General features: G+C 39.0%; 1 protein-coding gene across 1 annotated transcript; it reads left to right on the top strand.

Moving 5' to 3' along the window:
* The first annotated feature begins 440 nt into the window (after positions 1–440).
* LOC136277628 (uncharacterized) lies at positions 441–25,380 on the top strand. The gene is made up of 30 exons (XM_066160007.1): positions 441–544; positions 1,352–2,029; positions 3,288–3,516; positions 4,315–4,697; positions 5,197–5,424; positions 5,826–6,059; positions 6,751–7,077; positions 7,288–7,335; positions 7,913–7,989; positions 8,436–8,570; positions 9,059–9,203; positions 9,849–10,268; positions 11,741–11,872; positions 12,056–12,366; positions 13,239–13,377; positions 14,110–14,369; positions 14,803–14,923; positions 15,106–15,336; positions 15,443–15,739; positions 16,615–16,725; positions 17,129–17,317; positions 17,907–18,602; positions 19,096–19,211; positions 20,072–20,142; positions 20,790–20,920; positions 21,624–21,923; positions 22,746–23,024; positions 23,197–23,469; positions 24,084–24,386; positions 25,046–25,380. The coding sequence occupies exons 1-30, from the start codon at positions 484–486 to the stop codon at positions 25,378–25,380; spliced, it is 7,260 nt and encodes a 2,419-aa protein (XP_066016104.1). The 5' UTR covers positions 441–483.
* The last annotated feature ends 1,901 nt before the right edge of the window (positions 25,381–27,281 follow it).

Raw genomic sequence — 27,281 nt, 5'->3', positions numbered from 1 at the left:
GGTTAGATGGGGCACTGGTTTCGAGTGCTGACTTAACCCTTTTATTCACCTTTGAAGCTAATTTGGAGGTAAAACAGCAACAACAAGAAAGCTAGCATTTTTCTTTTTCTTTTTCTTTTTCTTTTTTTGTATTTTTTTTTTCTCTACAGATTGAAACAGGTAACACCTGCTCTCGGACTATCCAAATGGCGACATTTGTGCTTTGCAAGATCAACTTCGCAGGATGAGTACTACGTATATGTGAGCGGTGTCTTACAAGCCAGCGGAGGACCGCTCAAAAGAAACGCAAAGGTGGGAAAGGCTGGTGCAAAGTTCTACTTGGGGCAAGCGTGGAATGCAACAGAAAGACGTTTCGTCCCAGAGCTCAGCTACGAAGGGAAAATGAATGACGTCAACATATGGAATACGATGTTGAGTGATTTCCAAATTTATCAGCTGTACCAGACCTGTGGTTTGACAGTTGGGAATGCTGTGACATGGAGTATGCTTTTATCCGCAGCCCAGAGCTCTTCAAAATCCGATTCAAAATGTCCCAGGAGGCGAGGTCAGTTAAGAAAAGAAAAGTACTGGGCCGGGTTGTTCAAGGCTGAGTTAAGATAACCCAAGGTTAGAGCGAAATCTGATTTAAGATCTGAAAGCTTTAAAGGAAAATTCAATATAATTCCCCTCAATGAAGAGAGATAACTATCCGGGAAAGGCTTTTTGAACAAAAAGATAAAGAAAACCCGATAAAGATTTGAGCCTGGGTTAGGGCTAATCAGCATTCGAACATGTGGGCCTAGGGCTAAAATCAGACATTTGATTAGGACGAACAAGGTCCAAAATTAGTTATTTCATGCGGTCGCAGGGAAGGTTTGAAATCGGTGAATTTAAACGCTCCTATGAACCCTCGATCAGAGCCTGTGACGCAAGGCCTTAACGGAAGCCATATACCCGTAAAAGCATGGTTAGTGGACTGAAATGGAGTTGGTGGTGGTGGATATTTACTGAGTTCTGTAACGGCGAGGTGATATCCACCACTTTCACTGACGCTGACGGTATTAATTGTTTAGTGAGTTATTTCACCCCAATGGTCAATATGAGATTTCAGACCTGCCATTGTCTTTTGTTGTGAACGTCTTTTCAGTCAAATACCGGGATTGACCAAGAAAGTGAGACTTTTTTTAAACTTGGCTGAATTATGAGAAAGAAAAAGAAAATCTAGTCAGTTTTGGACTTCTTGGTCGCAAAATAAACGAAATCTTGGAACGTGGGTGGCTAAATACCAGGTCAGATTACATAAAAAGACGAAAGAAAAAAACTTGGATCAGAATATTTCCAAATAACACTGCACTGCAATTTAATCTACTAGGAAAAAATTGCCAGGACGTTCTTCATCTCGGTCGAAAAATGGACAGGCTATCTTACATAACTGATAACCCAATTAGAGATCTGCCAGTTTACTGCAGTGGTATAAATAGCGGAGGCTGGATGAATGCAATGATAAGAACTGATTCTGGGGTGAGCTTTGATCGATTGTTCCAAGAGTATCGAGATGGTTTTGGAAGTTGCATTGATAATGCGAATGCAGGAGATACCTGGCTCGATGATGACTGTACAAGTGATTTCTGGCTTGGAAATCGAAACTTTTTTCTTCTTACTGATAAAAACGGACCATTCCAACTATTGGTTAGTCTTGAAGACGCAGATGGAAATGTGGCGCATGCGTACTACAAACGGTTCGTTGTCAAATCAGAGATCGTTTGGCGCTACGCGTTGTACATTCAGGGGTATGCGGGAACATCCGGGGATTTCTTTCAAGCGCTACACGGTATGAAATTTACGACAAAAGACGAGGACAACGATCTGGAATTTCTTCAAAATTGTGCCACCCCTGGGAGGGGAGGGTGGTGGTATAATACTTGCGGTGGTTCTCCGTTAAATATGAGAATCATGATCCCAAAAAGCTTTAGTGAAATTATCTGGAACACATGGCCTGGGACAGGAAATGCAGTGAGTAAAACAAAAATGATGATAAAACCTAACCTAGGTGGGTTTTCGTTACAGATTTTTGTTTTCACTATTTAATGAAATAATTCGATCGATGTCAGTATATGAGCAACTACACTCCCATCCCTCCCCTAGCCCAATATCAACCCTATCTTGTTCTCAGTCGACTGTTGTTGGGTTTGAGGGAGGGGGAGGTGCGCAGTTTCACAAATACTGACATTGATTCAAACAATAGTCCATTTTACATTTCTGTGCTTGGTTGCCAAGCCTTTGAACAGGAGTGAGGCTAAAGTTGACCTTGTTATGATACAAACCTTGCTGCTTTTCATATGCAAATTATTTTGTTATCGTGCTAACTAGTTACTGATATCTATCACAACAAGGTCACCTTTAGCCTCACTCCAAATTAAAGGCTTGGTAACTAAGTACATAACTGTAAAACGGCCTATTCTTACATTTGGACTTGCAGATGATATACAAGTTACGACTTAGACCTCACAAGTGAGCTAACCAAATAAATTTTATCAAAGAAGTAAAAATTCAGAATCGATCTAGATTTGAACCCGCACCTCCCAGGGCGCTATAATCGACTAAGCTACGAAGCCTTATTTTGGTGGCGAGGCAAATGATTTAGTGGAATCTCCATTCACATCTTATAATTCTAACAAGGACTTTTCACCGGTAGTAGTGTCGGAGTGTGAGCTGGCTAAAATGTTTCAAAAGTGATCTGAAACTCACAATTGTGTTGCAAGGATTGCTAATAATCTCTTGCAACAATGTAAACTTCTTATAGTGCCGCCCAGTCCGGGCACAAAAATTGCTTTCATTCAGAGGGCTATTAGTTTGGAACTCTTTGCCACCCAAAATGCAGAGTCTTTCAAACAGGGCAATTTCGAGAAACCACCTTCTTTAAAATAAGCAGCAATTTAATTATCCGATTGTAGAGTTTTCTGAAGCAGTTGGCATCTTGTTTATGACACTCTCTGCATACTATAACATACAGTAAATTAAATACTTATTGGGGAGTCCTAATAACAGTAAGTTTTGACACCTATGGCAGAAGTCAGTCGATTGATGACGGTTGGTCTTAACAAGTTCCGGTTGTGCCGCGGCATTCTGGGCTATGGACGACACTGATGATGATTTCCGCCAAGTTTGACGAAACTTCTGTCACTCGCCGACAATGGTCCTCCCCAGGACTATTCTTACCCCTACCATTTGACTGCACGATCAAATGTAACTCCCAAGCAAAAACCATCTATTGTATCTTGTGCACTCTGTTATTTATTTCCTTTCAGAACGCCAATGGGACTATACCCTACATTTTCAGGACGATGGTTTCACAACTTACGTGGGCCCTTTGAAGATCTCTGATTTTGTGGAAGCAACTGTCTGTTGGTGGATGATCCCGCGTGGCGTTCCCATGGCCGTCTACTCTGTATCGAATGAACAGAACAATAACGCCTTTACCTTCGTGCAAACCAACATATTAGCAATGAAACTCAACGTGAATGGCCACATATCAAGGTCCTTATTAACCCTCTAAGCCCTAAGGATGACCAGTATCTAATTTCTCCTTGGAGAAATACCGCTAAAGTATTCATTAAGATTATGGGAATATAGGAAATGATCGCCAAACGTAGACGGTTTGATTGCTAAATGAATTTTCCTTGTCTTTAGCGAAGAAAATGAATAGAGAAAAATATGGAGAATGTTGAAACTTATTTTATGCCCTGTTCTATACTCAAGTCCGCCCTATTTAGTCTATCGTCTGCTTGTTTGTTTGTTTGTTTGTTTTTTTGTTGTTGTTTTTTGTTGTAGTTGTTTTTTGTTTTGTTTTGTTTCGTGTTATTAGTTTTTACGTATTTTTTGTTTTGTTTTTTATTTTTTTTTTATGTACATAGTTATCATTGTCTCATAAATATCACGAGAAACACTCCTTGGTTTGTGTTTGATAGCCATTTGTGATGTTCTGAGAGCTTTTATTCTATATTTATCTATCAATACTATTTTTTCGATGGGAGTAGTTCATTTCGTAGTTTTCTGCTTCTTTGCCAAGCCTCTGAATAGGAGTGAGGTCTGGGATGAAATTTTCATGACACCGACTGTGCTTTTACTCGTGTTTTTCATCAAACTAGTTTATCGTCTCTATGATAAAAAGGAAACCCTCACTCTCGCTCCCGCTGAAAGACTTGGCAACGAAGCAAACGGCTGTAAACGGGAATGTTTGAGAACACTGACGTAAATCACATATATATAACTTCATCAGACTCATGTACGCCGCTTTTTTTTTTTTTTTTTTTAATTTCTCTTTTTGTAACACAGCCAAGTTTTTACAAAGAATTTAAGTAGTGATCAATTATGGCATCATGTGTGTGCCACGTGGCGCAGCACAGGCGGGCGCTGGAGTATCCACGTGGATGGTAGCAAGGTGGCAGAAAGATATGGCCTTGCCGTGGGGGAAAAAATCATTCCCGGGACCATGTACATTGGACAGTTCCAGACCAGTGATGGCACTTTTAACAATAGGGCTTTTTTTGGTTATTTAAGTCACTTTAACATGTGGAATATGGAGCTGTCCGAGAACAAGATCAAGAAAATGTCGCTGGGTTGCGGAGCGGAAATCGGGAATCTGATCCAGTGGCCGGACTTGAAGGCATGGACCAAGAAAGTGTCCATGGAAGAACCGGCATCATGTAAGACGCGAGGTAAAAGGATATTTTTGGGTCACATAAATTTTGCTTTATGTCTTTCATTCCATGATTATCTTACTGGAAATAAGTTTTCACATAAACTGATGTGCCGGGTCTGGTCTATAAGGAGTATTGCGAGATATTTTGGCATTATCAGTTGAGTTGATAATGTAAACTGCCCACCGCAGTAAGCTTTTAAAGCTGAAGTTTTGAGCTTTGGCTCTTCGTCAGACCGAATCAGGTATATCTTATCTCTTATTTGCGTTCAAATGCATTATGAGGTGCATAGTTATGCCAATTTACGTTGCACTGCTTCCAGTTCCATGTTAGTAGTGTTACATTTTCAGGGTTACGTTATGTTACGTTATGATAAGTTTCATTTCGTCACGTTACGTTTCTTTCCTGGTTATTGACGATGTGTCGTAAAAGTGGTATGTTATGGTTTGAAATGTGATTTTGTCTTACATTATTGGACATCATCATGTTGATAATTCACGCTTCTTCCCCACTCTAGAGAAACACCGTGTTGACTTTTCAAGCTTTTCATCAGACAACAAATTCCCCGAATTGCTCTCAACAAGAGAGGCAACTGTCGAGGGAGATGGTGCAGATGCAAACATGAACGTGTTGAGCATACAAGGGAATTCTAAAATAAAGTTTGCTACCACGAGAGATGATTGCTTAAATGATCCAAGTGTCTGTTCAGGCGGATTCACTGTAAGCTTTTGGTTAAAACACGAACGTAAGTTTACTTGCTGATTTCAACAGTCGCGCCGCAAAACATTAAAGACTAACAAACTACAATGATGTTTGCCTTTACCCCGTTTTTTGCATTGATCCCCAGTGTAATGTCGTTGATATTCTGCGCGTTGCGTTGCCCTAATATGTTAAAATGACGTAGTATTGGAATAAAAATTTTCCTCAAGCAGGATGTGCTTTTAATGAGTGACTAAGAAGAGCTGTTTTACTTACGTGAAATATACGAAAGATTCACGTACGAACTAAATAAAACCGAGTCACCTGAGATAAATATCAAGCTTTACCGACGGATGAAGCTATCAACTTAAGGTAGACTTTTTTCAGTATCACCCACCGGATTTTTTTTTTTTCACCTGTCCATTTATTTTACTTATATTCTTGCAGCAAAGTTTATCTCTCAAATTCTTGGTGGAAATTCTGCCCTACACGAAGCCCTTAACAGTTGGCTTTTAAATGTTACGCCGATTGCGTCTCGTTGGACAAGATGCTATCTTACCACTGACCATGGCTGGTGGGCGTCAACATTTCATACAAATTGTGACAATCGTGGACCTACTGTAACTCTTGTAAAAGTTGGAGATTACATATTTGGAGGGTTTTTAGATCAACCATGGGGAGGTATGTCTCCTTCAAGTTTGCTTTCTTAGGCACTGTGGGGGAGTGGGAGGGGGGTTGGGTTGCACGATGCTGAATTTATGCTCTTTCGTGCAACTAACTTACGTTAGGAGTTCCTAAATGCAGTTGTTGCTTACAACGCCCGCCATGATATAGTTGCTGTTGTCGCACTGCTCGCCTGAGATTAACACACTATGCTCAAGGCCAAATTAAGGAGATTACAAGGGATACCAAAATAACTAACGGTTTACTCGTTACAAGTACTTTTTTTCTATAATTGTACCCCAGCAGGCACACCTATTCTTTCCTCTAGGTTTTAAGTAACTATAAACCAAAAGCAAATGGGAATTTATTTTTCTTTGCCTCTCCCTCCTCCCTCCGTCCTTTTTCCATGTCGCAAAAAAAATTTCTTTGAGTAATGGTTGTTAGAGCGTTGAATTTCATGCATAGTTTCATTTCAGTTAAAATGAGATTGTTTGATTGGAGCGTTTTGTGGTGGTTTGTAGAGGATACCTGCAACATTTTTAGTAATGACAGACACATTCTTAGAAATAACTCAGGTACTCCCAATGGGAGTCGCAACTTTATTTATATCATCATTACGCAAAGGCATCACATATGGACCTTGCTGCAATGAATAACATGATGTCTTAAGTTTTTTTTTTATTATTCCTTAAATTTTTTTTTTATCTAGGGGAGCGAAACTTGACGAGTTCCACAGCCTTCCTCTTTAGTCTTCAGAATCCTGAATATCTACAACCTGTAAAACTAGAAATAAACGCTTCTTCAATAAATAGGGGCGCAATTGCTGCTTTAAGTGATCCACTCCTTGGACCAGTGTTTGGCGATGGGGATCTGGTAATAAGCGATATGGCAAATATAGGAATCATTTCCTACAGTAAACTTGGACGAACCTATCTCCTGCCAGACGGGATAGACCCCAATACCGCCGCCGCACACAATCTGCTTGCGGGAAGCGCCTACTTTATCCCAGATGAAATCGAAGTATTTGCATACGAAGGTAAGAAAAACTTTAGTCACTATTTATCGCAGAATATAATAAAGCTTACAGGAACGTTCTTGTTGGATATTTGGATATTTACGTAGTTGGATAGTAATACTGGAAGCAGATCTTTAAGGGTACAACTCTCCTAAAGTATTGATTTGATACGATAGAACAATCAATTATCTACTGAATCTTCTAATTTCATTTTTTATGCTTTTCTTTTAGTGCCGCATTACCTTGTCAATACTACTATCACAGATGACCGGAATAATGGTAAATAAATAGGCCTAGAACACATGACTTTTAGTCTCCATTCACCCGGGTTTAAACCAAAAACGTATCCATTAGATTATCACTGAAAAAGCAGTTGAACATAAGACGCACATCGAAGTAGTGAAGTTTAGGGTGAAAACCAAGTAGTGAAGGTGAAGTTTGATCTTTTTCAGGCTTAATGCCCAACTTTGTAGGTATAAAAATGAATTAAAGGGTGGGTATTTTACGAGAGTTGGTGCTACACTGGTCAAGGAGTCGATTCAAGGGATTATCGAATACTCCACAGAAACTTGTGTAAGAGATACCCCATGTTAATCCAAAACACGTTCTCTTGACTTGGAAAAGATCTTGCAGGGTTGTGGTGTATAGTTGTGAGTGTATAAAAGGATCTTTTTTTTTTCTTTTTGAAAAGGTACCTTTTTTTTCAGAAGTAGAAAATGAAACGGCTAAAGTTTAGAAGTTCAGCCGAAGCTTGGTACCCTTCTTCTTCGTGAAAAATATGGAGAATTAAAATTAGAAACAATGTCTTGGTTATGATTTCCTTTATGCTCATGAACAAATTGTCAATTTCGTCAAGGACACGTGATTATCACAAATCTCTTTTTCTTAGTCGCTGGAGGCTCAGAAATGGAAAGCGAAAACTTTTGGCTTCAGGTAAAGTTCCTAATTTATTAGAAGCTTCAGAGGCATACGTTGCTCGCTCCTTATTAGCCTATCTCTCATTAGTAATTAATAACCTCCAAATGAAACTCAGAAAACCGCAAGGATATGCAATGTTACGTCGCCGATAGGAAGAAACTAAGCGTTTGAAACAAATACATTTATGTTTCCGTGGGTCTGCACATGTAAAAGATCACAGATGAAGTCAAAATGTGATAAGAAAATCAGCGACTCGCTCGGTTGCGCCTCGTGTGCCACTTTTCTGTTCTTACCAAATTTGGTTTTTATCTGCGATCTATTACTAAACAGACGCACGCCAAATTGGAATCGATTTATGAAGTTGAAACTAAGCTGTTGGCGCCAAGGGAAACAAGCCTGTGGTTAAGTGATGTTTTTGCATGCCTTTTCCTTTACGCTGATACTTTTGCGTTGCTTCAAAGGTTGATATCGGCCTGGCTGGTTCCGTGGGTTTCGTGTCGACAAAATCCGGACTCGCTTTCCCGATCTCTTATCACCTGGCATACAGTGTTGATAATTCAACATGGAATGATTATCAAGAAAACGGATCAAGAAAGGTATTCAGAATCTAGCAGAAAAGTTGTTAGATGGCCAATTTGGAGACTGAGTAATCTTATCAGTGTGCTGAATTTAAGATTACTAGTTACAGGATCTGCTTGTTCGTACTTTTCTCTATCGTGAACCACAAAGGGCAGAAAAGGGTCCTTTGCCTGCTTTCAATGTACACCCAGGTATACTATCCATGATAGAAGGGGTACGTCACGGAGGAAATTTCTGCCGTAAAGGGTTTAAAAGGGGTGTAATTGAGAATTAGGTTAAAACTTGGAGGACCTTAAGAAAGAGATACTTTTTTCTGGAAATGAGTGTTTTTTTCATACGAGTTGGCGTTTATCTTGACTTCAATTGGCTGCAGTGAATGGAAAATGTGTTCACCCACTTCATGCAACTGATGGAATTATCTTTCTTGCGGCTAAAGCTAGTTTCACTCAGTGTGTCTTTGCCAAAGGCCCAAGTATTTCATATGAAATTATGTTTTGTGTTTCAGTTGTTTCATGGAAACTGGGAAGGCGCAACTGTTGTGAAAAACGCCATCCTTTTTCCTTTCGAAGCAAGGTTTGTGAGGTTCATCCCCAATGAATGCTCAGAAGATGATTGTTTGCTTGAAGCAGAAGCTTACCTGCTAATAAAAGGTAGCCAAGGCTTTATGATTATTTCTCTGTAAATTTAAACTTGAGATTTCATCGTAATTAATATTACATGTACTTGATAGAAATAGTCTGCGTTGTACGAACTTTTGTTATACGAGGAAGAGAAACGTCTGAAAAAAACTTCCATGACGATGAAATTGTGAGTGTGTGACAGTTGACAGCTATTTTATTCAACCCGGGAGACACAATTTTGAACAAAGGGGATAGGTTGATACAAAAACTGTTGTGCAATATTCCAGTAGGGTTATTAGAAGATAATTTGGTTTTATAAACTGAGTTGATAAGGTAAATTGGCCACCGTAGAGAGTTCTCAAAGCGGACATTTCGGGTATAGGTTCTTCGTCAGAGCGTCGGAGCCTTTCTTCAGAGCAACCCTTTTTCGTGTTGTCAGTGATTTTACCGGAACTCTTTTGCTACAACAAACGAACAAGGGTTAGTTTGTAGGCTTTTTTTCATAATTACATTTTTAATCATTTAATCTTCCTCAACAAGAAAAACGATATTCTGGGGAGAGGCAAAATGAAGAGCCAAAAGCAGGGTGCAGCGGAGATTCATAGTCGATGCCCTAAGTTCCCCAGACGGAGCGAAGATGACCTAATCTGTCTTCCTAATCTTCCTTTCTTTCAGAGAGCAGAACCAACATTATTTCCTTATCTTCCGAAAATTCTTCTTCCACTGGTCTCGCCATGTTTAAGATGCAAGATTCATTAACCTACCGAGTACAGGTTCGAACCATGGAGGGCCTGGTATGGAGTCTCTCTTTCGATATGTCACAAGAGTCACATGACTGGACGCATTTGACGATCTCGTGGCACGAGATGTGGGGTCTGAAAGTATTCATTAACGGGGAAGTCGCAAAGAAAAATAATATGCCTGAGGAGATATTAAATGATACCTTGATAGTTTCTACACACATAGAGATCGGTGGAGTAACGAGTGAAATATATAACGCATCATCGCTCGGAACTAACTTACAAATGTCTGATTTGAGAATATGGGAAAGATTGGTCTCCAGAAAGGAAGCAAGGACGAACTACGAGGTCTCTAGTAAGTAGGGCTGTGATATTTTCATTTTATTTTCTAATCGTCAACTTCAATTCTGAATCAAGTGAATTAAACAGAAAAAGCAAGCTTTTTGTGAGGTTTTAAAAAGAAAACGATTATAATTGATCAGCTTTCTTAGTCAATCACGTCATCAATTTTGCACATCATGTTTTCAAAACCTCGCCAATGATCTCTTTTTTCTCCATTACTTTTAATCTTAATACAGCAAATTGATGGCGGAATGTATTTGTATTTGAATTCAATTACCTGACACCCTCTAAATTAAATAATTTTTAACTCATACATACACTCGCTTTATGAAATCATGCCATGGCTTCTAGAAATTCACCAGACAGACTGTCGTCAAGCATTATGCAAATATGTCATGTCATGCTATTTATAGTGATAATTGAACTGAGTGGAGTGCAATTTTGTCCGAAATCATACGCGTGATTTCAAAATCAAACGAGTGCACTACACGAATTTGATTTTGAAATGACAAACATGATTTCCGGCCAAAATTGCACGAAACGAAGTTCAATTATCACTTTATTACAACCATTTTGAAATAGCAAACTTCAGTCGCTCAAATACAGCCGATACACTTGTTTTATTGATCCAGTAATGAGCTGGTTTGTAGAAAGTTTCAAAAGTTTTTTTCCATTTTCCTGCAATTCGTTTGGTTTCTTTAAACAAGACTTGAAATTTGATTAGTTGTTTTGTTTTAGTAAAGATTTCTCATTGGCCGGGGAAAAGATGCGATGTAGGGCAAAATATGGGGCGATTCGTGAATACATCACGCCGATAAGAGCCAATCGGATTAGAATTACCAGGAATTTCAAAATGGATGTTATAAACCAGAAAACAGAATCTCGTCAATCATCCAAATATATGTTTTATTGTTATTGATGTTATAAATTAAAAACCTGCTTCTTAAGCATAAAACAATAGCACTTATTGTACAATACTGCGTCAATTTTTTGTGACAATCCACAAAACATAGTTTGGTCTCTCTCAAATATGGTCACGTCGTAGTGGAGAAAAAAAAATACCTGTGTGGATATGTTTATCTCCTCTACCTTTTTCTTTTGTCGTGCTCTCACTAATCCATTAGTTACACAGGTGATGATGAAAATACCTCCTTTCGGTGACTGTGGAACAAAACTGGGAATTTTTGCGTTTCATCATTTTATATTGGGAGACACCGAAGCTTTACAGTGAGAGCTACACTACAGATCGAAAGTTCTCAAATTTCTTTGGCACGACAGTTCGCACTACCGATTTCTCCCCCTATCAAGGCTCCATTAATGATGTTGGCGAATCACATCAGCGAAATGCTTAGGGAATGGGAGAGGGTAGCGAATGTTACATGTTATTGGCTTGCATCTCATCCCGAAGTAGCAACAATTCCCTTTGCTGCATGACATTACAGAACTTATGTGTACGGTTAATGATTTCTAATTTTGTATCCAAAGTGAATGTTTCCAGTGGCTTATGGTACGTCATCAAAAAGGCTACTTTCAAAACGGAAGGCGCGGTGCAGACTAGTCGCTGGATTTTAAGAGCTTCCTGTACATTGTCAAGCCACACGGGTCCTTGTGATGATGGTGGGTCTTTTATGTTCTGTTATATTGTGAAAGTGTTAGCTATATTAATGTTTGCACGAAAGGAGTCTGCTTCTTCCACTGAAACAAAGAAAATCAAGACAGGGCAAAATATTCAACATCTCTCTTTAACTCACTTCTGTTTAACCAGACACGTTAGCGATTATTTATTCCAACTTTTTTCAGGATCGCCCAGGGAATTTCCGCCTTTATGCAATGCACCTCTAGGCTTAGAGAGCGGTCTTGTTTCTGATTCTCAAATCACTTCATCTTCCGTTCGTGGACCCGGATTTGAAAACCATAATGCCAGACTTAATTATTTAAGCTGTTGGTCTACCCTGGAATTGGATCCTTGGATTCAAGTCGAACTTAGAGCTTTTACAAGAGTTACCAAGGTTTCAACACAAGGTCGACCAGATGCAGACGAATGGGTACAAAGCTACGCCATAAAATATCAAGTAACAAAGATTTCACCTTTGTTAGATTATGAATCCGAAGTGAGTATAAATCTTCAGTACTGTTTAAAAACTATTTGAAAATGATAACCGACGATTATTGCAAAACTTGCGAGTTATCGCCGATTTGAGAATGGTACTTGAATATAAATGATATACTGCGCGGTTTAGCGGCCAGCTGTTTCTATAACATCACGTGCATTGTGTGATGTCTCTTCTCAAGCAAACGGTGTATATATCTTAGTTACCGCTTTATGATTTATCAATGCATCTTATTAGTTTATTGTTTTGTCGAAACGTGACCTCACTGCCGCTTGGGGATATTTCTTTTGCATTTAGCGAGTTATCGTTAACGGTCATCAATGTTACGGTTACTTTCATCGAGTTTTTGTTTTCGCTTACAGATATACAGTTAAGCTGCTATTGCCCCCCTTAATCAGACCTTCCTCCAATCTTAATATCAAACTTGGACGTTTTTCGATTTGAATTTTTTGAAATCAATCTTTCCGCTGGCACGCCAAACCAGTAGCTCAAACCTCCGAAAGGTATCCTAGTCTTCCTCCTACATTTCATTTCTAGCACCTTTTATTTCTCCTTTTATTTCACACATACTGAAATTTACGTCGTGAAGTACTAGTTCGTCTCTCTAGATCTGTTTGGATGAGCGATGCATTTTCACCGAAGTTTGCTTCCAATCTTTGAATTAAAATATGAAAATCTCAGTTTTAATTAAATAAAAACTATATACCATGAAAGTATAATCTTATCACTCGTTGTGATGTATCAAAAAACTCACTCGTTCTCTGCGCTTTCTCGTTCATTTTTTTTATTTTTTATTTTTATGTATCGCAAATCGAAAATAAAAAACGATCGCATTTTCCATGGAATAGTCTCTATATCTTTTTTTTTGTCAGGGAGATTTTCAGGGAAACTTTGACAGATCAACCGTAGTGGCACACGATATCCTAGCGACGGGGATGATATTCAGGATCTATCCGAAGTCGTGGTACACTCAGCCCTCCCTCAGGCTCGAGTTATACGGATGCAGCCTTGGTAATTCTTTAAAATCTTGACGGTGACACAGGAGCCCTACCCACCCCTCCACGCCTATCATGCTCAAAATCGAATTTAAGCCCACTTACAGCTTTTTTGTAAATTTGTACTCGGAAAGCTGTCTGTAGAATGGGAAATATTATAAAATATTTGTCCAATGGAAGTTATTTGTTAGTAATAGCCGGCAAACGGAGATAGTTTTGCAATCGACTTTTACTCAGGACTGTTTGGTTGTTCGTCCATTGTTGATGATGTGTGACCTTGGTTTTTAACCCAACAGGGGTATGTTTATAATTTCAGTTTTTGTAACTGGATGATTCTGTAACTAAGATTTCACTTTATGCATAGCCTGTCTCAAGGAAGTTACCCAGCAAGTTCAAATACCTTTATGAATACTTTACGCCGCTTTTCTTTGCTTGCTTAAAGCCAGTTTCCTTTTGGCAAAAACACCACAAACTTTGATGAGGGACCTATCACCCTTCTTCGACTATAAAATTTTAGGTTCCTAGATTTTAGTAATTAAGAGACAATGGGCTTAAATCCAGAAACAGTCTTTGCAATTTTTCGCCTGAATTAATCTTCAACACAGAAATAAATGGCTACAGAAACAACCTTTTTGCAAAATAATTAGCCAAGACGATAAATACGATGAAGTTAGATCCCATTGAACATTTTTCCCACACTACTGCATTGATGGGTATATCTCAAAACTGTTCTTTCTTTTTCCACCAGATGAACATAGCTTTAGGCACATCGAATCATCGTACCCTCGAGAAAGAGGTGACAAAGCCCGGATGTTAACACTCCACGCCACAGAATCGCACAAGTGTCTTTCTTTCACCTATCACATGAATGGTTCGACGATCGGACGTCTCAATGTGTTTATTCGTGGGCCCGATTCTGAAGAGTCTCTGCTTTGGAGATTGGCTGGAAGTCAAGGAAATAAATGGAATACCGCTACTGTTCCAATCGAAAGAAAAAGTCCATATCAGGTAAATTCAGTTTAGACGGAGAACTATGATATCTAAACCATATAAACTACGTACCGCTTTTAAAAGATTACAAGCAGCGAACCAAAGGTTTTCAAATGTGATAAATACTCAACCTTAAAGGACGCGAGGAGGAGAACCCTGTACTTGTCTGCCTGAATTACTGCAGGCTAAATTTTGAACGCAGTAGTCGACGAATGAAAGATGTGATTCTGTATGCAACGAGCAAAGAAGAGTAAATTCATCATCGGTGCCCCTTTGAAAACCAGCCCCAGATTGAGAGGGCTTCCCCGAAAATTCAATAAATGAAGTTTCTTTATCAATGCAGATTTGAATTCTGATTACGCAAGTCATTAAGAGGTTCTCTGCGGGTCGGTGTTCGTGCATCTAACTCGTACTCAATTTCACAAGTCACGTTTTATTATTATATCTTCAGATCGTATTCGAAGGGGTAGTAGGCGACAGTTACACTGGTGACATCGCCGTCGACAATATAAGTCTTGGCCTTGACAACTCCTGTACTTTTAAACCTGTTACCGCCCGACGAGAAATAGCAGGTTTGTGTTGAGTGGAAATATCAATCGTGCTAGACATTTTTCGTGTGATTCTTCCTCGTGTAATATCTCATTTGCGCCTGCGTTTTGTACCCAAGTATTGAGCTATAAGTTTTGCTCAATTTTCCAGAATAAACCAAGGCGCCCTCACGCCATTTTCTTCGTATCATCTTTAATTTAATCAGGATTTCGCTCGGACCTGCTCCAAAATGGACCGTGGTTTCAAGACACGTTGATGGAATGGTTAGCCGAGAAGGGTCTCGGTGATGAATACTGGGTACCATGCTTCAGCGGAAGTCTGGATAGCTGGAATGCAAGTTTGTTTAAAAGTCAGTGCAGGAACAAGAAATCTACCGTGGCCTTGATTAGAAAAGGAGATTGCTTGTTTGGCGGATTTTCCGATAAACCCTGGGAAGGTAAAAAATTTTTCTTTTTTTGAATGACGTATTCCTCGATTCTTTGGAACGATCAGCACGTGAAGGTACGCGATTGCTACTTAATTTTTCTGAATCTTTCCACAAGGTCCGGTCACTGGGTTCATACCCAGTACTAAATCCTTCCTGTTCACTCTACAATCTTCTTCGAGCTTATCTTCGGAGGCGAAATGGCCAGTGCTTTCCTCTCAAAGATCTCGTGCTATATTTTACGCGCCTGGAAGACTGCAATTCGGAGAGGACCTAGTATTGAACTTAACAAACAGATCTCTCTCTGTTAGCATTGGACACGTTTATGACGTAGAAAATGAAGACGGCGACTTGTTTTGTGGGGCCAATGGAACTATCGTGGAAGCAGATGACGTGGAAGTGCTTTCGCTGTTGGGTATGTGAGAAAAACATTTGTAAAATAAAAAGTCTTGAGAGTAAGTTGGAGTTAAACTATACCGTCAAATCGAAAGAAGCGGGAACAAAACGTTTTTATGGAGACTGCAGCAAAGTAATTTGATTAAGATCAGGGTGGATCAAGCTAAGACCGCCCTATCTTGGCCCTCTTTTCGACAAATGTGCTCAATGTTGTGCAGGTTAGAAGGTAAAACTTATATTGAAGTCTATAGTTGATTGAGAAGATCAAAAGATATGGCAAATGGAGTAGTGGAATTGTTTTAAAATTTGTGTTTTATTTAAATGCATCAACCGCTCCCTAGTCTCCTTCACGCAACGCAACAGGGAGCACGTTGCATGGTTAAGCCGCCAAAAAAGAAAAAGAAAAAGAAAAAAATGGCTGCTCAGAGGAACGAAGTGTGAAGTTGTTCCTTTGAATTATGCATAGCGCCTCATTAAACTTCTCAAAAGGAATGTTTTTCTTAGTTTCCGAACTAGCTGTGTATCGATAGCTAAAAATAACTTGTCTGCCGGAGTAAATGAAAAAACTACGGAGCGCGTTTGTTACAGGTATAAAGTAAAGACTACGAGATTGAGATGTTTATGATGTTTCTCACTTGCCTTTTTACATTTCCTAGATATGTCTTTTGGTCAGATAGACTCCACCCGTCTTTTGAATGACTTTTCCTTTGTGGAGCATAGCCTCATTTTTCGAACAGCGGTTGATATACAGAGTCCTCTCCTCACTCTTGTACAAGAAGTACACGGGTCGCGTCCATAACATGTATATATGTCATGTGCACAACGTGTCACGTGGTCAACGTGTACACACTCTCGCCTTTATGTGATGTCTCTATGTCTATTTGTCCTTGACAGACACCCTTTGTGGTGTGCCTTGCGTTCGTGGACAGCACTGTGATGAAATTTGTGGGAAATGCGTATGCGATGCAACAAAGAGAGACGTACAACGTTGCTATGAGAGAGCAGGTACTTATTTTGATCATCTTTGTATCGTAGTTAGTGGAGGGGATCGACTCTAAAAGCATGTAGTGGTTCTACATCTTGTTGCCCCTTAATGTGCAGAAAAATTACTTTGTTTGCGTTCTTGATCAATTGGTCAAAATTTAAAGACACATATTAAGAAGAATCCTCCTCTGTTTTGTTTGTTTGTTCTTTTATTATTTTTGTTTTGTAATGCGCGTTTTGTCCTGTTTTGTATCGTTTCATTTTTTTCATATGCGCGTTTAAAAATGCTTATTGAAACAGCGCAATATAAAATATAATCAGCTTCGCGGTCGCCCGATTTTGCAAATCGCTCGTATCATTACAGACCGAATTGGACTTCACTCAGTCCTATTACCATTACTCGTTATCGTTATTGTTTCTATAGGGCTGCAAACGGATCGAGATGAGTCCTGTGAGCCGGTGAGATACGCTCGCTTTGACTTTGATGAACATCTTACAAGCAAACAGTGGAGATGTTATCGACCATCAGGACTCACCAGAGATAAGGCGCGGTACAATGGAGAGTCGGGAGTATATAATACGGTGCACGGTGCGATGCTTCAAATAAGGGAAGGTATGAGAATAGAGATGCGCTTTTCTATCCGTATGGGAAAAAATTACTTGACAAAAAGAACAGTTCACAGAGTAGAATTGATTCAGCGAGGGTTGCATAATTCCCAACGGCAAGCTTTCTTGTTAGAAATCGTGTATTCACTCTGGTGATTGCTTGAGTGGCAAAAATAGCTAGTGATGCTGAAAGAAAAAATAGAGGGGGAAAAAAAAGAACAGAGGATTTCCTTTGGAGGTATTCTCTTTTTAAGTGAAAAGAAAATGCCATTCCGCCTTACATCTCTTTAAGAAAGATTGATCTGCATGCAAATGGAGTGCAAGTGGTAAATACTTGTGACTAAGAATAACAACAGCTCTTACAGTGCAGATTTATTTTATATTATTCGTTCGTTTGCTATTCATAGCATCTTAGTGAAAATGGTAACAATATTCATTGCCACTTCTTTCCAGAGAGAAGCTGCCGTAAGCTCGAGCAGTTATGCTTTTTAAATTTATAGGAAATCGATTCACCGTTGTTTCGATGCATTTCTTTCCTCGTCAGCATGCACTTGCTCAAATTTAGTTTCAGGTGAATGCGTATCTTTTTGTTTCAGATAACTACCCCTCATTGGTTCTTGAAGATGAAGTATTACGCGCAGAGTATTACTTTCCCATGGACAACCCTGACCATGTACATTCTTCCAAAGATAACATCCTCAGTTGGTCTACAAGCTTCAATGGCAAAACGATGGGAGTTAAGGACAATGCAGTGTTTACAAATGGGAAAACTAATGCAACTTTAATATTTAACAGTTTAGGATGTATTTCCAATCCAAAACTGTGCGCAGAAGGACTAACTCTGTCGCTTTGGATGAAGCACACTAACAGATACGGCGGACAGACTTTTCTGTCCACTGGAGGTAGCGACATCGACGCAGCCAACCTTACCAGAGGGTTTCGTATTTTCCAGCTTAATGGCTCATTTGATCACATTGCGGTTGATATGCGGAATGAGTTCAAAAGGTGTCGGTGGGTTTTCACTGCACCGCAGAACATATGGTCGCATTTGGTGATCAAGTTTTATTCCATTCTAAGCGGGGATTGCGTTACCCTAAAATTTTTCCTCAATAGAGATTTGCAAGTGCCATTGTTTTCTGAAGAGAGAAGTGAAAATTACACCTTGGTAGGACCAATGGTACTCATCGGTGATTTGTCAACTGGATCACCCACAGCAACATTTGACGAGTTTGCCATTTGGTATGAGAAGATCAGTGACGGATACATACATCGTTTCTACGATTACTACAAAGGTACTATTTTCGTTCTAAGGATGAGTGTTAGTTAACCCGGTACAATAAACAAACACAATGTCGGATTTTCTATCCCAATAATGTTTCCATCCTCCTTGTTCTTTCACCTAACTTCTTTTCCATTCCATGCTAATGGACGCTGAGGATCAATAGTTTTAAGCTGAAGTTTGTAAAGAACAGAAGAAAAGTCTACTTTTCCCCTTTAAATCTTTCATCACTGAGGGTATCTTTTTTTTCTATTACTCTTTAAAGTATCATGCACCCTTGAAATGATCACCTTTTGAGAAGCTCCCGATTTTAAAAAAAATATCCTCGACAGTATCATAGGAAATGTAAAGAGAGCAGTGTGGAGAGTATGAGTGCCAATGTTAGGATGGAAAGAGTTCATTCATCATAAATATTTACAGCGTTTGTAATATTGTAACACACTCTACAACTTTAATGGTGAAGACTTTTTAACCTCACCATGTAAAACATGTTTGTCTTTTCGCAGCTACACAATATACCGTGAATCTTACACTCGAAAGAGAAATAACAGACGACCAAGGAGCATCGTTTTATACAGATTTGGAGAAAATGGAGGCAGCTTCTTTTTCTCTGATCCAAGAGGTGAGTAGCTTCCACGTGACATTCACTGCTTTCACACTGTAGATGAATGGAAATAATTCTTGGAGAGAATAAAAATCCCTCTCCGTCTCAATTTCTAGTGAGGCTGCGGTTAAGTCAAAGAAATTTTTCCGAAAAATGTTTACTAAACTCCCATCTGCCATAAAAATGTGCTGAACCAAACTGATAAAATAATAATAATAATAATAATAATAATAATGATACTTTATTCAGCATTTTCACAAGGTGGCTCTTCATCTGCAAAGTACATCTGCTTAAAAATACATCTCCAAAAAAATACAAATAAGTTATTTCTACCAAAAAGAAATACATCTGCTAACAAATAAAGTTTAAAATGTAAGAGAAGTAAAATAAATATAACTATTCACCTATTTAACAATAATAAAAACTACATCAAGCTGAAAGGTTATCTTTGACCTGTTCCATCAAATGCTTAAAAGTCTTTTTAGAGACCTGATTGAAGTAGATACAGTTCCTTACACATTTGGGTAAAATATTAAAGCTAATATTCAACAGTTAGCCTGCGGGAAGGCTCTTGCAATAAGCACTGGAGCCTGAGCGTTTCTTCACCTCTGCAAGAAAGTGTTAAGTTTGAGAATGGAGAGCTAGCGAGAGTTTTGCAACAAGTCAATAACATTATTAGTGCCCAGGTTCCTAATATACCCCTCAACAGCTCGCTTTTCACAAGGCCTGATTTCTTCTCACAGATAGAGAAACGCTCGTGCTGCAGCGTTAATAACCAGGCCCTACTCGGTCTTGGTGCGCTCTTATTTTCTTGAGCAAGATATTTTATTATGTAACTAACCGATTAAAAAAAAATTGTTATTTTCTCGATCTGCCAGGTTAAGACGCTTTCAAGTACAGATAACATTAACACTGTCACTTTAAGGAAGTATGGATATAGACAACAGGGGTGAGTCGAGTGATAAATAATCTGCAAAGGCAGCAGACTAACATTCATGTAGATAGACATAAATTCACCAAGAAAGTCAGACAAACAGATAAGTTTATAGCGAAGAGTGACAAGAAGTCAGAGAGACAGATCGACTGAATTACCAATTAACCGACTAGCTAGCTTATTGATTGGCTGACTGTTTGACTGACAGACCGACCTACACGAAAGACCTCACTTAATGACTGTGCGACCGACTGACTGACTCGTTGACTGACTGACTGACTGACTGCCAAAACGCCCCATCGTCCAACCGACTAACTCAACGTCTTGCAGACTGAGTGACTCACCGACGTATTAAATGACTTGCGGGATGACTGACCGACCAACTGATCAATCGACTGACCGATTGGCTAATCGATGAACGAGTGCACAATTGAACTGGCAGGGGTCATGAATGGCTGGCAGACAGATGGATGAAAGAGTTGCTCCCATACCCAACTAATTGACATCCGAATGATATTTCTCGTCTGGGATCTTTGTTAAGGTCTAAAAATTTATTGCAATTGAAATCCATGTTAATATGCACCGTAAGCCTCTGACACATGACATGCGCATCTCATTTTAACATTTATTTCACCTCATTTCGACTTATGTTTACTCCACAGTGTGTCGTCAACGCTATCAGCCTTTGTGACGGTTGTGTATAATGACTCCAGTGGACAAGTTCCCGATCTTCTGAACTTGGGAACGACTTTAAGCCCAACATGGACTTTGGTGGATAAACAATCAAGCGAAGGTGTCAATAAAAGCGTATCTTGTCACTTTAGGCAAACAATTTTTTCAGTGCAATCAAATATGATCAAGTAGTATGAATAATATCTAGTTAAAATTAATGAATTATTATAAAGGGCAAAGTAAGTCAATCTATACTTATTATAGGTCGATAGATCAGAGAAATGAACTTCAGAATTTTGACCAGACATGTCAATGTTACGATGCCTTTTTTTCAGACAAAAGTTTAAATCGATACCAGCAAATGTTCCAGGGAAATCTGGCGAATTCTGCGTAGAAACCTTCAGTGGATTGGAACTCCGTCGAATTAGAGTATCAATTCATTACAATTGTCTTTTGAGCAAACTCAACCAATCACACTGTTTCAAACAGGGATTTCAACTTAATGCAATTTTGCCAATTAGTGCTAGTGATAAAAGCAAGCATGGACTACAAATGATTTAGATGGTACTATGCAGATGCAGTTCGATTCCTGTGATCAGATTGGTCAGTTTTGTTTAAATGACTTCGTCGACACAGGTTACACCGTAATTGAAGCCCCGTTAGGATGCCATTAATGCAATATTCAACTCAAACGTTTGTCCTACTAAAGAAAACTCACTTTGGTTTCAATGTAAATAGCAAGTTTTGTGGTATTTCTACTTTCATCCCATATGCAATAAATGATAATTGATTTTTCTTATTTTTTTTTGTTTTTCTTCAATCAGTTGACCTCCAAGGTATAAACATCTTTGCCTCGAACAAGTCAAACGTTGCTTCTGTAAATGTTACAGTTTCGCCCTCCGCGGCACAGTTGAATTTAGCCGGAATATTTCATGGCTATATCATATTCTACAAAGAGATAAACGAAGTAAATTATCAGAGTCAAAGGGTGATTTCAGCTGAGATGTCTTTTTTGATACCCGGGTTGAAACATTGGACTCTGTACGACATCTACGCCAGACTGGTAACCTTGAACGGAGTTGGCAAAAGAAGCAATGAATTAGTGGTGTGGACAAGACCGGTCGGTAAGGATATTAATTATGAGTGTTAATTTGATATCCAATGCCATTTTCTCTATGATCAATTAAGTAAAGCTCAGGCCACTCGGATAATTGAATGAAAATACAACGAGTCTCGTCAGAACTTGTTCATTGTTTTCCATTAATGCGCGTAATATTTCGAGCAAGTCTTCCTCTGTTATAGAGAATTTTGGCGCAGAAGATTTTTTCAATGCGAACAGCGTACATGAGTAGTTAACTGGGTGGTGAAACAATCATGTATGCCTAACTTGTCTATGTGAAGATTTAACCGAAGAACATCTTGCGTCCTTTAACATTAAAGAATCAACTTGACTGAAAGCCCTCTCATAGCATTTAAACTGAATGATGATTGAAGAAACATCATGAAGAAACACTATAACTTCCGGGTGCCTTTCATGCCTTAAAAACTTCTGTGTAAGGGTAATGTAGAACATTACGTCTGCAAGGCGTCATAACAAAGGCATTTCTAGCCCTCAGTCCCGTGAGCTCCCACTCTCATTAAACGGCATTTTGTGATATTTTTTTTGTTCACGTCAGCACATTTCTAATGCTGTACCTTGCAAAATCTCTGGGGTAAGGCCGTTCAAAAGATTGCTTCATCAAGTTTATAACAAGAGATTAAGCAAGGTTTTCAATTGCATTGCATAAAGGAGTGTCGAGTCCTGCTTTAGATCTATACAAAGAAGGGTGGATCGGTGGAAAAACAAAAAAAATCAAGAGAAAATTAAAGGGATCATCGACTTTGGCACCATCTCTTGACCTACTTATGTTTCATTTTTGTGTATTTCTTTTTTATTTTTCGCACAGCTCCTGAAAACGTTACTGTATACAGCATAAATAGAGGCTTACACGTGCATTGGGAGAACATTAATTCTTCAGAAATCCATCAATACCGAGTGCTTGTGACGGCAGTTTATTATACCAGCAATAATGCTACATGTAATGAAACAGTCGTTAGTGGTTTGGATCACTCATTGGTGTGTGAGAATGTGAACATTTTTATTAACTACAGTGTTACTGTGCGTGCGGAGGGCAACATACTGGGTGCTTATTCAGAACCCGTTTACTTTATGATTGAAGCAGAAGGTAAGTCTAATGCCTTAACGCAGTGCTGCCTAGTTCTTGCTTGTAGTGTTTTGATGAATAAAAAAATCTCAAGTTAAGGTATTGGTTTATCTCCAATCCTGCAGTGTCCGTCGTTTCTGTTCTTATAGCTTTATTGTACGGCCAAACGTTCGCTATTTCCTTCTACTTGCAGTACCAGAAAATATATCCGCCCGTGCTATCAGTTCCGTTGAAGTCCATGTCAGTTGGGATCCTGTACCTGTACCGCAACTCACTGGTTATATGGTGCAGTACAGGAAGGTCGACAACAATATCACTTCGCAGAATGTGACCGTTTATGACGCCAGTCGCTCCTCTGTTGTATTACAGGGTCTACTTCCTGCCTCAAATTACAGTATTCTAATTCTTTTGGTCTTTGCGGATCGTCTGAAGAATCTAAGCAATGAGGTCTTTGTAGCAACAAAAGGTAAATGATTCATAGGTCCACAACTAAAATGTGTCTGGTTTGTTCCCACGGTTAGAAGAACTGGTGTGTCTCCACTCAAATGAAAGTTAATAACCACTGTGAATTGTTTAACGAATGAGAAAATCGTAATGCAATTTATATATTTTTTTAAAGAAAAGGCCAACACTGTAAGATTTAAAAAACAAACAAAAAAAGGAAGGAAGACAAACCGAAATAGAAAGAAAATGTGAAACCTAATTTTTTTTGTATTAACCACAATAATGTGTGAATTTTGACATAATAACTTGATATCTGCTGCAGATATTGCAGTTATCATGTAGAGTTCAAAGTCGACCTATTTTTAAGGCTCTCTTTCGTATAGTGTTCTTAAACTTTAGCAAACTCAGAGAGAAAATTTATAATAAAACGATCACTTAATTTGGTTTCGCATAATATCATGAATTATCGAACCTCGTATCTTTCTTATCTGCCTTGGCCTTCGGTTTCGACAGATTAGTCAGACCTCGGTTTTGATAATACATCATATCATGCTCAGCCTCATCAAATGATTTCTTAGTATTTCTTAATTCCACGTTTTGAAATCATGACTAGAATAATATTCTATTTATTCTTAGAATCATTAACAGTCTACCCGGCTGGATTCCAAGCCACCGGAACTAGTCCTACAAGTATTTTCCTGCAATGGAATGCGACAGAATTTAGGGACCTGGTAGGATATGTAATTTATTACAACCTCAGTGATATCAACAGCACTGGGATCCAAAACAGAATGGAAACTTATATTGGGGCATGTAACACCTCAGTGGAAATATTCAACCTCAAGCCTTTGACAAATTACAGTTTGCAGATCGCAGGTTTCACCAGGTACGAAATCGGACCAGGGAGTCAGCTAATCACTGTGCAGACTCAAAGACAACGTAAGTTTCCTTAGTTTTTACAACTTCTTAGTTTGTCTGGGTGTATTATATTTTTCCCTGTATGTTTATTTTTTGTTTGTTTTCACTAAGATGATCAGATTCTCCTCTATATTGGATGGCTCTAAAAGATTAATTCCCTCGCGGTGACTGTCAATCAATATTTCAAGATCTTATGGTGTTGATTTCTACTAAAATCTAAACGAATATAACTGGTTAATGAAATTCTATTGGGGTGATTATCAGTTAATGGGATTCTTTTGTGTTGCCTAACTACAAATAACTGGTGGATGCTATTTATACGCCTTGTGAAAAACCTTTAGCAGAAAAGAGACTCAGGACGAAATATTGTCTCTGTTACATCGGACACTTTGCTAAGGTTATGATAAAGCTCATGTAATATTAACAAGTAAGCACAATAGCCTCTTCTTTAGTTTCTCTCTTCCCTTCTTTTTTCTTTTTTTCTTTTTCTTTTACTTGTTTTTTCTGTTTTTGTGTTTGCTTGTTTTTTGTCCCTAATCTTTCATTTCCTTTATGTTTTGTTATTTACGCAACATCGACCGTTGGACCGTGGTTATGAAGTTCGTGGTTGTCAGACATGGTCATCGTTGCCACAGATTCTCGTAATTTACAAAAATTTGCTTTTTCTGTTTTACCGGCAGCACTGGAAGAACCCCCTCCGTCGATTGAATTGTCTCCTTGGAGCTTGTCTGCCATTCAAGTCTCCTGGTCACCACTCTCTTTTGAATTGCTGCGTGGTTATGTGATATTTTATAAGCCAATGGAATCACCTGGTCGTCGGAAAAGGAGCGCCCCCCCTTTAGCCGAATTGAATGAAACTATTACGTCGTTAAATACTTCGAGAAGATTCCTTACCGGGTTGAATGAGTTCACCAACTATTCTGTTCAAGCTGCTGGGTTTACGGATTTTGAAGTTGGACCAAGGACCATCACGGTGTACATCATTACAAACCAGACTGGTGAGCGCATGCAATGAAGTATGCAATGAATTCCCTTATAAGGAAGGTTGTGTTCAGGCTTAGTCGTTTGCTTTCAGTCAAGAACGCGGTCAGGGTTCCTCGGGTTAGGCTGCTATCTTGGGGGAAGTATGCTCCAGAAACCATGTTAGTTTCATTTCAGCCATAAAACGGTTATTTAACAATTCTATAGATTCTATGTTACCGTGTGTCTGTACAGTAATAGATCTCGGATGACGTCAAAATCTGGTAAGAACAAAAAGAAAATTGGCACACGAGGCGCCGCCGAGGTTGTCTCTTGCAGGCAGTGTGGCCGAGTCAGTTGGGATGCTAGACTTGAATGCGGTGGTCCCGGTTTAATTTAAACCCCCCCCCCCCCTCCTCCCCCGCTACTTACTGGATTTTTTTCTTGGTTGCTCTCAGTCGACCGTGGTTGCACTTTGCACATAGCCATATCTCATTATTATTATATCAGAGGTGTTACATATCTTAATGCTATGAATTCTTATGGCACAGTAGGTCGCTAAGCGTAGCCTAGAGGCCATGTCATAAATTAACCTAATTTCCTAGTCAATATCTATCCCTACATATACTAATATAGTATAAAGAGTAACTGACCGTTAAAAATGTCTTCAAGTGTGCAAAATGATGATGATAATGATTTGAATCAGAATGCATCACGGTGTCCTCTTGTTTGTTCCAGTTCCCGTAGTTCCTCCTCGTGGAATAAAGGTCACCAGCGTAGACTCCACAACTTTGCAAGTCTGCTGGGAAAGAATCCCACACTTCCCCTCCCTGGAGGAATACGAGGTACATTACACTCCTTTTGGACAAGGAAATGCATCGGTTTTATCAACTAGAGCTAACATCACCGTCGCGACTTTAACTGGTCTCGACCCGTCCCTCACTTACTCTGTCCGCGTGGCTGGAAAGACTGCAGAGGGACTCGGTCCGCTAAGCTCTCCTATAGCTATACAAACGAGTAACTTTTCTAGTAAGTGGGATTACTTATAGTCCAGTGAATAAAGAAACTAAACCGGATAAACTTATTTTGTTTCACCCTGAGCTCTGCGTAAAATTGAAAAATCATACTTAAAAGAGCTTATCACATCATGTGCTGATAGTAGCTAGCAGAGAACTTTGTACGTTCTGTTACCGAAAAAAAGAAAAAAAAACAGCTTTACGATGTATCATTGTTTGAATTTGGTACCCACGACTGTATTGTAGAGACAATTTGATTTAGCCAGCGTCAGTAATTTCGCTTTGCTCTATGGTCAGCACAAAGGCCATTTTGAGTTAAAGCATTTTGGAGACTACGATGAGCCACTGTCAAAAGAAAAGTAAATTTCTTCATATTTGCTAATTTTGCCTTGGAGACGTGAAAGAAAGTGATAAATTAAACGGTTGGTGCTAAGAACAAGTTGTAGGAAAAAAAATCAAGGTTAGTTGGTGCTAACTCTTTTGACTCTCCCTTATAGGGTCTAAAAATATAGTGAAAAGTAACTCTTAATCTATTGCAATAACATTCTTTGTTTCCATGACGATTTCAGTTTCAAAGCTGACTGCATTTACGCGTGGTAACTCGTCAATCATCGTCTGTCTTCCCAGACAACAAACTGTCTCCGCATCATCGGTTGTATATCACGAAGTAAATGTCGCCCCAAATTTGGCACAACGTATTAATGTCTCCGATTTCTCTCGAAAGTACCTTATGATACAAAATCTCTCAACTCATTTAAACTACAGTGTTGAGCTTGAGTTTGCATTGACTTGCGGCCAGAACCGAAAAAGTGAACCAACTTATGTTGTCACAGGAAGAAAAGGTAACCTTCTGTTTGTTTCGAAATTAAACTTTTCACTCTTAGGAAGGACGAATAAGAAATTTCCTCTCACGAAATAAATACAAATTATACAATCACTC

This window comes from Pocillopora verrucosa, chromosome 13 (assembly GCF_036669915.1).
Source record: "Pocillopora verrucosa isolate sample1 chromosome 13, ASM3666991v2, whole genome shotgun sequence".
Lineage (NCBI taxonomy): Eukaryota > Metazoa > Cnidaria > Anthozoa > Scleractinia > Pocilloporidae > Pocillopora > Pocillopora verrucosa.
This window is presented reverse-complemented; position numbering and strand designations above follow the sequence as displayed.